This window comes from Zootoca vivipara, chromosome 13 (assembly GCF_963506605.1).
Source record: "Zootoca vivipara chromosome 13, rZooViv1.1, whole genome shotgun sequence".
In the NCBI taxonomy this organism is placed as follows: domain Eukaryota; kingdom Metazoa; phylum Chordata; class Lepidosauria; order Squamata; family Lacertidae; genus Zootoca; species Zootoca vivipara.
In genome coordinates this window covers 8,381,419-8,394,595 of record NC_083288.1, presented here as the reverse complement: position 1 = coordinate 8,394,595, position 13,177 = coordinate 8,381,419, and the positions used below count along the sequence as shown (strand labels likewise).

The 13,177-nt window shown below is 45.1% G+C and overlaps 1 protein-coding gene across 6 annotated transcripts in view; it reads left to right on the top strand.

The window, feature by feature from the left end:
- Positions 1 to 13,177, top strand: part of LOC118095005 (UDP-glucuronosyltransferase 2A2) — a 31,861-nt gene that overhangs the window by 14,047 nt on the left and 4,637 nt on the right. For 4 of the 6 annotated variants that reach the window (XM_035135845.2, XM_035135846.2, XM_035135848.2 and 1 more), the window contains exons 2-5: positions 5,980 to 6,128; positions 9,151 to 9,282; positions 11,123 to 11,210; positions 12,927 to 13,146. In XM_035135845.2, coding sequence (XP_034991736.2) covers positions 5,980 to 6,128; positions 9,151 to 9,282; positions 11,123 to 11,210; positions 12,927 to 13,146 — 589 coding nt within the window. Of the gene's footprint in view, positions 1 to 1,222; positions 2,778 to 5,979; positions 6,129 to 9,150; positions 9,283 to 11,122; positions 11,211 to 12,926; positions 13,147 to 13,177 lie in introns of those variants that run through there. The other 2 variants (XM_035135844.2, XM_035135849.2) reach the window with 2 other exon arrangements.

The following is a 13,177-nucleotide window of genomic DNA, read 5'->3' as shown; positions in this document are numbered from 1 at the left end:
ATAGTGATGGTGTTAGGCTTGCCTTCCTGGGCAGAGTATTCCACAAACAGAGCATTCCACCACCGAGAAGGCTTGTTCTCATGTCCCACTCTCTGCATCTCCCTTTACAGGTCAAAACCAACACATTGAATTGGGCCCAGAAACGAATTGGTACCCAGTCCAGCCCTGGTGTTATGTGTTCAGATAATCTTGCCCCTGACCACAGAATTTTGCACTGGCTGCAGTTTTCAAACCATCTTCAAAGGAGCCCCACATATCATGCATTGCAGCCATCTAACCTAAAATTAGACTCCTGGTGGTATAACCAGTGCTAGTCCTACTCAGACTGAAATTAACAGACCTAAGCTAGCCATGTCCATTCATTACATTCTGAGAAGGACCAGCATCAGATACAACCCCACCTCTCCACTGAACAAAACAACAGTGCAGAAAGGCAACTAGAGAAAATGGTAAAGCGCATCAATATTTAACATTAAAGTGCAATTTTAATGGTATAGCCATTTTTTTAACGTAATTTCTGGTCAAATGCTGCCCAAATTTTACAAATTCTTGCCCACATTTTACACATCTTAAATGCATATTTTATGTATGGTTTGAGCCAATAAGTGCATGGCAAAATTCAGAGAAGGGTGGTACCAGACTGCTCTGTTCCATTCTGTACAGTGGCTTGTGGGACTGGAAGTTGGTTTGGGGTGGAATGGAAGTGTAGGGTGAGGAGGCATTATCAAGCGGTGAAGTCAGGACCTTTTTAGTGGTCTGATGTGGCAGAGAAGGTGGAGAGAGGCTCAGTGTGGAAGAACCAGATGGGATGCAGCCCCATAGTGTTCAAATTTTGACACAACGCCACATGCAAATGTGAGAGTGACCCCATACCATTTGCAAAGACAGATGTCACACCTGTGCCAGTTAAAAAAACAAACACAAACCCCGTATTTCAAAACACACCACTCAGACGAAAATGCATGCTGGGAAAAAGAACCAGGTTGCAAACCAGCACCCTCTAGCGGTGGTTACACTGGTACTGCAACTATAAAACCTTCCCTCTCAACAGCACCTCAGCTCCTATTTACATACTAGGCTGAAGCCTTTAAAGACTAGGCCAAATGGAGGTACTGAGTTGCCTGGGTGGGGGTGGGGGGGAGGAGGGGACAGGATAGGTCAGGACACGGTGGAACCAATCACAGGGATGAGCCGGGGTGGGGGGAGGAGGGGGCGGGATACGTCATGGATCGGCACAGGGTTGGGGGAATCACATGGATAAGCCACAGCAATGCGTGGCCGAGCCAGCTATTGGAATGATATATTTAGCTGTGTCTTATTGTATTGGTTCTGTTTTAAGTATTGTTCCCCACTATGAGACTGCCTGCAGCAGTGCAGCAATGAAAAGCGGGTGAGAAATATTTTAAACGGATGAACAAATCCCACAATGCCATGCAGGGATCTTTTGCCCAACAAAGAGCTCAAACCCACGGCCCTGAGATGAAGAATCTCATGCTCTACCAGCTGAGCTATCACAATTAACTCAATCAATTATGAGGTTTCCATTCTATTTCCTGCCTTTTGTGAATGGGAGCCTAGTTTCAGAAATGAGTTGTATATTACATGAAGAATCTAGTAGAGGGAGTGACTTGACGTTATCTTTTTGAATAGCCTTTACAGTCGAACCTCGGAAGCTGAATGCCTTTAAGCTCTAACGTTTTGGCTCCTGAAAGATCGCAAATCAGAAGTGATTGTTCCAATTTTCGGACATTTTTTGGAAGCCGAATGTCCAGCCTGGCTTCCATGGCTTCTGATTGGCTGCAGGAAGCCACGCCTTGGTTCTGGAACCATTTCAGGAGTCAAACGGACTCCCGGAATGGATTAAATTCGAGAACCAAGGTACAACTGCATTGAAGCAGTCCATTCCGGGATTTGTTACATGCCATTGATACACACCGCATAAAGGATCTTTGCTCTGCTTAGGGCTGGGCAAATAAACTCATGATTTAATTGTGCAATCGTCAGCTGGGGTCATTGTCACTCTGCTGGGGAAATGTTTCTGTTTGCGGCTATGCAGGGACAGAAGCTTCTCATCCTCTTCTGGCTACAAGTGTGCTGTTGGGGCGCCAGTTCTGGTGGGAAAGTGCTTGTCTGGCCCACAGATGGCAGCCACTGGATTAACATAAAGATAATGCTCAATGAGCTGACCTCGAGGGGCCACTCAGTGACCGTGTTGATACCCTCAGCCACTTTCTTGATCGATCTGAAAGAGGCCTTGTCTTCCTCTTACCGCATTGAGGTCCTGCCTGTGACCTTCACCAAAGAGGAGGTGTTGGCTGAAATGGAGAAATTCCTGAATGTAGCGACGTACGAGTTGCCCACACTCTCCTTTTGGAAAGCTATGCAGAAGATGAGCGAATTAGTTGCTTCCTTCGAAGAAATGTCTAAACAGGTCTGCGACAGCATTTTCCACAATGAGACGCTGGTAGCGAGGCTGAGGAAGGAGGACTTTAACGTCCTCATCTCAGACCCGCTGACACCTTGCGGTGACCTGGTGGCCGAGTTGCTGGGAATCCCCTTTCTGTACACTTTCCGGTTCTCAGAGGGCAACAGCATGGAGAGGCTCTGTGGACAACTACCAGCTCCTCCTTCCTATGTTGCTGCCAGCACTGGAGGGATGAGTGACAGGATGTGCTTTGTGGAGAGGATGAAAAATTTCCTCTTCTATGCTTACAATGATGGATTTTTCCTGTATTGCTTGGCAAGTGGGTGGGATCGATATTACAGCGAGATTTTAGGTAAGTGTAGGCCAGTGATGGTGAACCTATGACACACATGTCAGACGTGACACACTGCTGGCATGCGCCCCATCGGCCCATTCGCGCTGTTGTTGTCATCCCCCCCCCATTTGTTCTCCCGCTCCTCCTACTACAGCTTGTCTCCGCTGTTGCTGGTAGCCAGAGATTGGTTTTTTAACCCTTTCTGTGCTGTTTTTTCTGGCGCTTTGGCAGACTATGATTGGGTGTAACAGCATTCATTTTTTAACCCGTTCTGTGCTGGGTTTTTTGACGCTTTGGCAGACTATGTCAGTCCTGCGTGTTAGTTCCAGCGAAGGTATTATTCGTCATTTATTTCTGTTCTCTCCCCCCCCAAAAGCAAAGCAACTTTTGATCACACACCCCAAAAAACCTCCAAAACTTTGGTTAGCAGCTCCCCCCCCCCCAAAGCTCAACAACTCTGGGCACTTTGTGATAAATAAGGGGTTTTTTTTGGTTTATTAAAACACAGTTTGGTTTGGTTTGGTTAAATAATGAGTTTTTGGTTTATTAAACACAGTTATATATTAAAATTATACATTTTTGTTATTTAAACTATAAATGTCGTGAAATTATGGTGTTTTTTTCTCGAAGTGACACACCACCCGAGTTATGCTCGGTTTTTTGGCAAATATTGACACACCAAGCTCAAAAGGTTGCCCATCACTGGTGTAGGCAAACTTTAGGGCTTTTGTTCTTCAGAGGTGCCAGAGTTTTATTTATCCAAAGTTACGGGCAGATGCTCTGGGGCAGGCTGTGGCTCAGTGGTAGAACATGGGGTTTGCATACAGAAAGTCCTCAGCATCTCCAGGTAGGTGTGTGAGAGACCCCTGGACAGCCCTTGCCAGTCAGTGCAGACAGAATTCAGCTAGATGGACCCTATCTTCTGATGCTTCCACCCCCAAAAGTTGAAAATGGTATCATATTTGGCCAGCAGGGTGCTGCTGTTGTTTACTGTTGATTTGTGGGGCTTTGAAGCACAAGGAAAAAAGATTGCAAAACCTGTTTGACCACAGATGATAGCTGGACAGAGAAATATGCATGGCATCAGCAACAATGGCTCATACCATTTTACTTGATTTGTTTTGCCCAACAAGCCAAGAGTCATAAAACCAGTAACAAGCAGCAGTTCGAGGCTGACTTGTGATCCCAGTAACACTGAGCCACTATCCCCTTCTGGGTTTGTTTACCTGCTGGCAGCAGCAGGGGAGCAGCCAAGTGGCAGCAAGGTCTCCTGGTTCTGGTTTCCTGTTCATGTGATAATGTGGATGCTGTGGCTGGTGTCATGGACTGGCTGGAAGCAGAGGAGGGGTGGGAGGCACCAGCTGGGGAACCCCCAAAGGAAGAAGGTTCAGAGCCCAGGGATTGATGGTGGGAAGACAGTGAGCGGTTAGAGGGAGAAGAGGGAGCAGACTGGGAGGAGGAGGTGTTGGAAGCTGAAGAGGCAACAGGGTTTAGTGAGCAGGAAGAGGCTGTGGCAGAGTGCAGTTCAGACTCTGAGGCAGAAGTGGAGGCTAGAGAAGGGGAAGACCATGAAGCAGAGGTGAGGCCGGCTGCTGAAGAAACTAAAGGGTCTCCCCTTCCTGCTGTGACCAGCTTCCCCCACCCCCGCACCCCGGTCTCCCTGAACAAGAAGTATGAAGAGGGCGGGGCAAAGATAGGCATGCCGGTGGATTCTCAGATTGGTTGGAAAGTACCCAGGGGAGGAGACGACTTTGGGAGCTGTTGGGGAAGGTGGGGACACACAGAAGAGAACTGCTTCATAGGGGCAAGATCTACCGGGAAGAGTTGCTGTGCTCAGTTGGCCTGGCCTCCTAAGCCGACCACGTTTCCTTGAATAGAGAGTTAACTTTATGGACGCCGTGTGATTTATTGCCGACCGGCTCCTGACACCTGCCAACCAAGATGCTGGACTCTTGAGGGATGCATTTTAAAAAGGGTAACCAAAGAGATGTGAAGGCTAACTCAGCCCTCCTCAATGAACAACCAATTGTTTGGAGGCAGTATATATATCCCTGAGCACCAGGTGCTGGGAAAGAAGAGAGGGAAGCAGAGAGACATTGCCTTCATGTCCAGCTTGGAAACTTGCTAGAAGCAGATCTGCCTAGCCACTGCTGCAAACACCAGGCTGGGTTAAATGGACTTGGGTCTGATCCTGCATTGCTCCTCTTTTGCTTTCATCGTAAGCACAGGAGGGCACTGGGAATGTATTTGGTAGTGGAAGAATGGGAGAAATATGACAGAATTGGGGCAGTGGAAGACAACAACTATACAGGTGAAACTCGGAAAATTGGAGTATTGTCGAAAAGTGCATTTATTTCAGTAATGCAACTTATTATTATTTATTTTTCTTTTAATTTTTACAAATGCTTTCTTTTGGAAATTCCACAGTAATAAAACAAATAGTTACAATAATACAAAAATAAACATTGCTCTTACATTTCATTAATTACATTCCATTTATAATTGACCCGCCTAATGACAAATAATTACAATTACAACGTATAAAGGCTTGACATATCTTGCTTTGCATGTCATACATCTATCTCATATATTGGTTTCACCTTTTAAGTTGTGTAATAAATGCACTTTTCAATGATATTCTAATTTTCTGAGTTTTACCTGTATGGGAATGGCCTGTGAGCAGGAAGTGGTTCTTCCTCAAAAATAAACGGAGTGTTTCCTTTTCAATATTAAGTGTTTCTTTTTCCTCTTTTCTTAAAATAAATAAATATTCAAGGTGGTTCATTTCAAACTCTTTCCTACTGGGTCATTGAGAATTTGCCCATAAGGTCTCAAAAGCCCTGAGAAATGAAGCTTCAGCCAGCCTCCCTCAGCCTGCTTCCCTCCAGAGGTTTTGGACTACAATTCCCATCAGCCCCAGTCAGTGCAGACACTGTAGTCCAAAATTTCAGGAAGGAGCCAGATTGGGGGAAGCTGATCTAAGCAGATTGGAAGCAACAGGGATGTTCCTTCAGCTACCAACCCTGACTTTGGAGCAGTGGGTTCTTTCAGCTATTATGCAACAGTAAGCTTGGGTGTGCACGTTTATTTTCTTCTTTTCTTCAGGTGCACCATGCACAGCTGAACCACAGTATTTCTGGAAGCAAGTTTGCCAAAGCAGTTGAATCTGGGAAGAAAAGTGGAGCTGAATTTAACCCCATTCCTTTTCCTCGTTCAACAGGGAGACCCACAACATTATGTGAAGTGATGGGGAAAGCGGAGATCTGGTTGATTCGCACCTACTGGGACTTTGAATTCCCGCGGCCTTTCCTACCCAATTTTGAGTTTGTGGGGGGTCTGCACTGCCAGCCAGCCAAGCCTTTGCCAGAGGTAATTCCCTCCTTTGTCCGACAACTGGTCATGGTAATTGTGCCCGGTTCTCCTTCAAAACACCACCAGGAAAGGGGAGGACGTGTGGTGGCGAGGACAAGTTTCTTCTGTTGTTGTTTAGTCGTGTCCGACTCTTCGTGACCCCATGGACCAGAGCACGCCAGGCACTCCTGTCTTCCACTACCTCCCGCAGTCTGGTCAGACTCATGTTGGTAGCTTCGAGAACACTGTCCAACCATCTCGTCCTCTGTCGTCCCCTTCTCCTTGTGCCCTCAATCTTTCCCAACATCAGGGTATTTTCCAGGGAGTCTTCTCTTCTCATGAGGTGGCCAAAGTATTGGAGCCTCAGCTTCAGGATCTGTCCTTCCAGTGAGCGCTCAGGGCTGATTTCTTTAAGAATTAATAGGTTTGATCTTCTTGCAGTCCATGGGACTCTCAAGAATCTCTTCCAGCACCATAAGTTACAAGTTAGGGGTGCTTAATTACATATATGTGGAGGAGGCATGGCTTTCTTTCATGGGCTTGCTCTGAATATCAACTCCAAATCTGAGGTAGTGGTTTCATAGCATCCCTATCTGAAGGTTTAAAGGTAAAGGTAAAGGAACCCCTGACCATTAGGTCCAGTCGTGACCGACTCTGAGGTTGAGCGCTCATCTCGCATTATTGGCCGAGGGAGCCGGCGTATAGCTTCCAGGTCATGTGGCCAGCATGACAAAGCCGCTTCTGGCAAACCAGAGCAGCACATGGAAACGCCGTTTACCTTCCCGCTGTAGCGGTTCCTATTTATCTACTTGCATTTTGACGTGCTTTCGAACTGCTAGGTTGGCAGGAGCTGGGACCAAGCAACGGGAGCTCACCCCGTCACAGGGATTCGAACCGCCGACCTTCTGATCAGCAAGCCCTAGGCTCAGTGGTTTAACCACAGCGCCACCTGGGTCCCTCAAGTTACAAGTTAGGGATGCTTAATTACGTATATGTGGAGGAGGCATGGCTTTCTTTCATGGGCTTGCTCTGAATATCAACTCCAAATCTCAGGCAGGTGGTGGTTTCATAGCATCCCTATCTGAAGGTTTATCAAGGGGCAAATTCAGGGGTGACATTCAGAGTGGAAGCCTGGAAGGTGGACAGATCTGACACAGAGGACACACTCTTGTGTTCATCCCAGTGGAGCTTGTGCAGAGACATGTTTATGTGGGGTGTGTGATTATGGTCTGGGTTGCAATCCATTTCAGATTTCTCTAGAAGCGGCAAAGAGATTGCAGTTGGGGGCTGCAGGTGATTAACCCGCCAGCATCACGTTCGCTTCTGAAAGTGGAGCGGGCAAATAGGTCAGTCCCACTCAAGCCCCGGACAAGCGCAAGGTGGGGTGCAGCAAAAGGCTGGGAATAGGGCTCAGGAGCCACTAGAGTGCTAGGAGGGCCCTCAAGTCAGCAGCTAAAGGGCCACTCTTACCACACAGGCCCAAGAAAGAGGCTTGAGACCAGGAGACAGGAATGGCCATTGTAGCAGCTCCAGGAAAGACCTTAGTTACCCTTTAGGACTTTAGAACTGATAAAAGTTAGACTAGGCCAGGTATTATATTGATCTTGTTGTCATTATTATATTCATGGTCCTTAGCAGCCAACCAGTTTACTGGGATTTAATTCCCTCCCCAATCTCTCTCTCTCTCTCTCTCTCTCTCTCTCTCTCTCTCTCTCTCTCTCTCTTTTATACACACACACACACACACACACACACACACACACACGATGTGGATTAGATTCAGCTTGCCAAATAAGGCAAGTTGACAAAGGCAAAGTAAAACTATATATGAACTGCAATTCATAAAGCTATAAAATATGCTCCCAAGATTTAATACTTCGATTGACAACCGTAACAGGAAGGAGAAGCCGTTTTTGTCCTTATTATCATAAATGCCATAGGCTTAGCTTAATGAACGCCCTGTAAGACGAAATTTTCGCTTAAAGAAAGGATTTTTCTAGCGGAGGTTGCCTCGCTAGACAAATTCGTTTTACGAAAAATTCGTCTAGGGAATCGCAGTTTCCCATAGGAATGCATTGAAATTCAATTAATGCGTTCCTATGGGCAATTTTTTTTAAAAAAAATAATTCAATGCATTCCTATGGGATTCGCTAGACAAATTTTCCATTATAAGAATAGACCCGTGGAACGAATTAAATTCGTCTAGCGAGGCACCACTGTAGTACAAAAACACTTCATTAACTGATATTTAGTAGTAGTAGTAGTAGTAGTAGTACAGTGGAACCTTGGTTTATGAATTTTCGGTTTACGAACGCCGCGGACCCATCTGGAACAGATTAATCCACTTTCCATTACTTTCAATGGGAAAGTTCGCTTCAGTTTATGAACAGACTTCCGGAGCCAATTGTGTGTTCATAAACCGAGGTACCACTGTAGTAGTATATCTCTCAAGGTAATTCTCAAAAACTGGAAGATGAATTTCATGTATTGCTGGGGGACACTGCCACCTTATGATAAAGGATGGAATTCCACTGAAGTTAAACAAAAATTGCTTCACATTGTTTTGTAGCTTAAACTCATAATCTTCTTTGGCTTTGGTCAAACACAGAACTTATCAAACAGTTAAAACAGGGGTGGGAGGTCCGAGCAGGAACTGCAGATTGTGTTGGGCGACAACTCTTCTTATTCCTGCCCATTGACCACAGTGTTGAGACTGAGGGGAGCTAGAGAATCCAGCAATCCCTGGAGGACCACACATTAAATTCCTCACAACTGTTGTCTTCTGCGTTTTAGTTATGCTTTTCTCTCTCTTTCTCTCAGAAGTTGGGAGCCTGTGGCCTTCCAGACATTGGTGTGCTCCAAAGGTGAGACACTCTGCTTTACTTACAGCAGAAGAGGTCTCCCATTTCCCAGGCGGCATGGCCAATGTTAAGGATGCTACTACAGCATAAAACAAGAAAAATGGATCACCACAGCTAGTCATGTCTGCATTTCAAGCAGCAGAGGAATGTTACTTTTAATTGCTTTTGCCTTTTAACAGGAAATGGAAAAATTTGTCCAGAGTTCAGGAGAACATGGCATTGTGGTCTTTTCCCTGGGCTCAATGATTAAAAACTTAACAGAGGAAAAGGGGAACATGATCGCATTGGCCCTCAGCCAGCTTCCACAGAAGGTATGTTTTCTTGGATGCCTGCTTCGTGCTGTTTGGTTTTTTGTTTGTTTGTTTTTGTTTAAGTTGTATGCTGGGCTTTGGAAAAGTGAACACAATGCTTCAGTTGGGAAGAAAGCGGGAGAGGCTAGGGTGTTCCTAATACTGATAAAAACAGGGGTCAGCAAACTTTTCCAGCAAGGGGCCGGTCCACCGTCCCTCAGACCATGTGGTGGGCTGGACTATATTTTGAAAAAAATAATGAACGAATTCCTATGCCCCACAAATAACGCAGAGATGCATTTTAAATAAAAGCACACATTCTACTCATGTAAAAACACCAGGCAGACCCCACAAATAACCCAGAGATGCATTTTAAATAAAAGGACACATTCTACTCATGTAAAAACACACTGATTCCCAGAGGGTCTGCGGGCCGGATTTAGAAGGCGACTGCGCCGGATTCAGCCCCCAGGCCTTAGGTTGCCTTCCCATGGATAAAAACATGCTTGCATATTGGGTGTGTGGGAAATGGCTGTCTCTGTAGAATTCAGCGGCCAGGTTGTTCACCATGGCAAGATGGCTTGAGCATAGAACACCAGTCCTGGTCCAACTGCATGGGCTGCCAGTTAGCTTCCAGGCCCAATTAAAAGTGTTGGGTTTTGACCTATAAAGCCTTAAACACATCAAGACCACAATACTGAAAGAAGCACCTCTCTCCATATGAACCAACCAATGAGATCATCATCTGAGGCCATTCTCCATGTGCTCCCTCCAGGAGAAGTTTGGAAAGTGGCAACGTGAGGTCTCTTCTGTGGCGGCAGCTCCCCTTTAACCATCTCTGGACTTTTAGAAATGGGTGGGGTGATTTTAATGCTCTAGTTTTCTATGTTGGGCTTTGCTTCGTTTGTAGGTTGCTCTGAGTTGCCTTGGGCAAGATAAAATGACTAACCAATTTAATAAATAGTAATAAGTTGTCGTTATGGTCCCCTTATGTGATTTCAGTTTATGGTGATGTCTGAGAGGATATTGAATGCAATTGCTATCTATGCTGCTATCAAATGTGGAATTTAAACCTTATTTTTTGCATTTGACTTTGGTTTGTGATATTTTGAGGATGCTATACTTCTCTGAAATATGAAGCGCTCTCTCTCTCTCTCTCTCTCTCTCTCTCTCTCTCTCTCTCTCTCTCTCTCTCTCTGTGTGTGTGTGTGTGTGTGTGTGTGTGAAGTTATTTGTACACACACACATACACTTCCCTTTAACATAGTGGGCGAGAGACAAAAGTTACTTTGCAAATGATGTACTAATTCTTCTGGGAAATGATACAAGGGAGTAAATGTCCATTGAATACCAATATGTATGGGACATAAAATAACATAGGAGAAAGTTTAGCTACATAATATATAAGACATAATATAAATAAGTATACTACAATACTCACATTTTAATTAAACATCATTATGTCTAGGACGGGGTACAATCTCCACTAGGGCTCCACATATTAAGAGATCAATTAAGAGATCAACAGAATAGAACTTAAGTCTTGTTGGCCATCTAAAATAGGCACATATTTGAGATTTTAAAAAGAGAAAACTGGTTCTGTTTTTTTGTGTAAAGACAAAAACACCCACAACTGCTGAAGCGCTGGTATTTATAGAGAGCATTTAAGCATATACTTAACCAATGTGCTTAAAAAATGTTTGGCTTTAGCTGTATTCATGCTCAGTGTTTTAACTTTTATTCTTTTTCCTTTCCTTTGTGTTGATAAAAGGCCAATATAACCTGTGGGCCAGCATCAAGCTCAATTATCTTTGCAATTATTCTTTCATTTCTCTCCCCCACCCCCCACCTCAAATCCCAGGTTCTCTGGCGCTACAAAGGAAAAAGGCCGGACACATTAGGAGCCAACACCAGACTTTATGACTGGATCCCACAAAACGACCTTCTTGGTGAGAGAACTTATGCTGGCTTCATTGCTCCATTCTGACAAGGGCTAAGAAACACATCCTCTGCATTTCCATGTTGGAAACGACATATGCAAAGCACTGTGGAACCCACAAAATGTATTTGAAAACCTGAGTTTCCAACTATTCATAATTTGGGTGAAAATAGCTTTAGAAAAAGCTATTTTGTGCTTGAGCGTTGAAAATCCTTGGTTCTAGAAACACATTTTGTGTGTGTGTGAATGGCAATATTAAAGGATTGCAGGTCAACTGGACTAAGCTTGAATGCTGTAACCAATAATCAACTGCAATAATCTGCTTTTATCAGATGGAGTCCAGATCTTACAGCGTTGTCATCTTTGGATAGCTCTGATGGTTAGAACGTGGAGCTGGTTAACAGCAAAGTTGCAGGATTGATCCCTGTATGGGACAGCTGCACAGGTCAAGACACTCATAACTTACATTAACTATATTGCTCTGCTTTCCTTTGAACCACATCAGTAAGGCTGAGAAGGGGGTCTAAGCAGCCCAGGACCTCCATACACACTGCTCAGGCTTGCACCCCAGAGAAGTCACTTCAGTGCTGTTAACACAGACATTGGGAGGCAGCAGTTACAAGTTACTGGTCTCTACTGCCACAGTAGGCACTGTGATTTTCCAGCGCTTTGACTTCACTCCCAGATACACTCCATTGTTTCTTGAGACAGACAGATGCCAACAAGTTAATATAATTATTCTGGTCTCATGTTATCAGCAGCTGGAGTTGTGATAGTTTGGAGGTCTCAGCAGGTATCAACTGACTGCTAAAAAGGTAAAGGTACCCCTGACCGTAAGGTCCAGTCACGGACGACTCTGAGGTTGCGAGCTCATCTCGCTCTATAGGCCGAGGGAGCTGGTGTTTGTCCAGGTCATGTGGCCAGCATGACTAAGCCACTTCTGGTGAACCAGAGCAGCGCACGGAAACACCGTTTACCTTCCAGCCAGAAGGTATTTATCTACTTGCACTTGACATGCTTTTGAACTGCTAGGTTGACAGGAGCTGAGACTGAGCAACGGGAGCTCACCCCGTCGCAGGGATTTGAACCGCCGACCTTCTGATCGGCAAGCCCTAGGCTCTGTGGTTTAACCCACAGCGCCACCCGCATCCCCAACTGACTACTAGTGGTTTATATCTTTTTATTACCATGATCGCCCATATTTTTCTCAACAACTGACTACTAGTTGAGAAAAATATGGGCGATCATGGTGATCCAAAGATATAAACCAGTATAGTCATACCTTGGAAGTCGAACAGAATCCGTTCTGGAAGTCTGTTCGACTTCCAAAACGTTCTCAAACCAAAGCACGGCTTGGGGGAAAGCCGCGCTTTGGTTTGAGCACACAGTGGGGAAGGTCCTGCAGCCACGGGAAGCCCCATCAGACGTTCGGCTTCCAGAAATAGTTCGCAAACCAGACTAGAACAGTCACTCCAGGGTTTGCGGCGTTCGGGAGCCAAAACATTTGAGAACTAAGCTGTTCGAAAACCAAGGTACGACTTTATAGGATAGGGAAATTTAATCAAGATATTTCAGTGATATTGGGCATTTTGGGGTCTTGGAACTAGTGGAAAAATAGCATGTCACACACAAAGTATGCAGTGCCATAAAAAAATTTTTTTTAGTAAGTAGATGGGAAAATTTATGAATGATTCCTTATCACATTTTACCCATCTTCCCATTCCAGGACACCCGAAGACGAAAGCCTTTATAACACACGGTGGAACCAATGGGATTTATGAAGCTATATACCATGGTGTTCCCATGGTTGGGATCCCCATGTTTGCTGACCAACCCGATAACGTTGTGCACATGAAGGCAAAGGGGATGGCTGTACAGCTGGACATTCATACAATGAAGACGGAAGACTTAGTGGATGCCGTGAACACTGTCATTCACAACGCCACGTGAGTGAGACATAGATCGCCTTCTCTATAC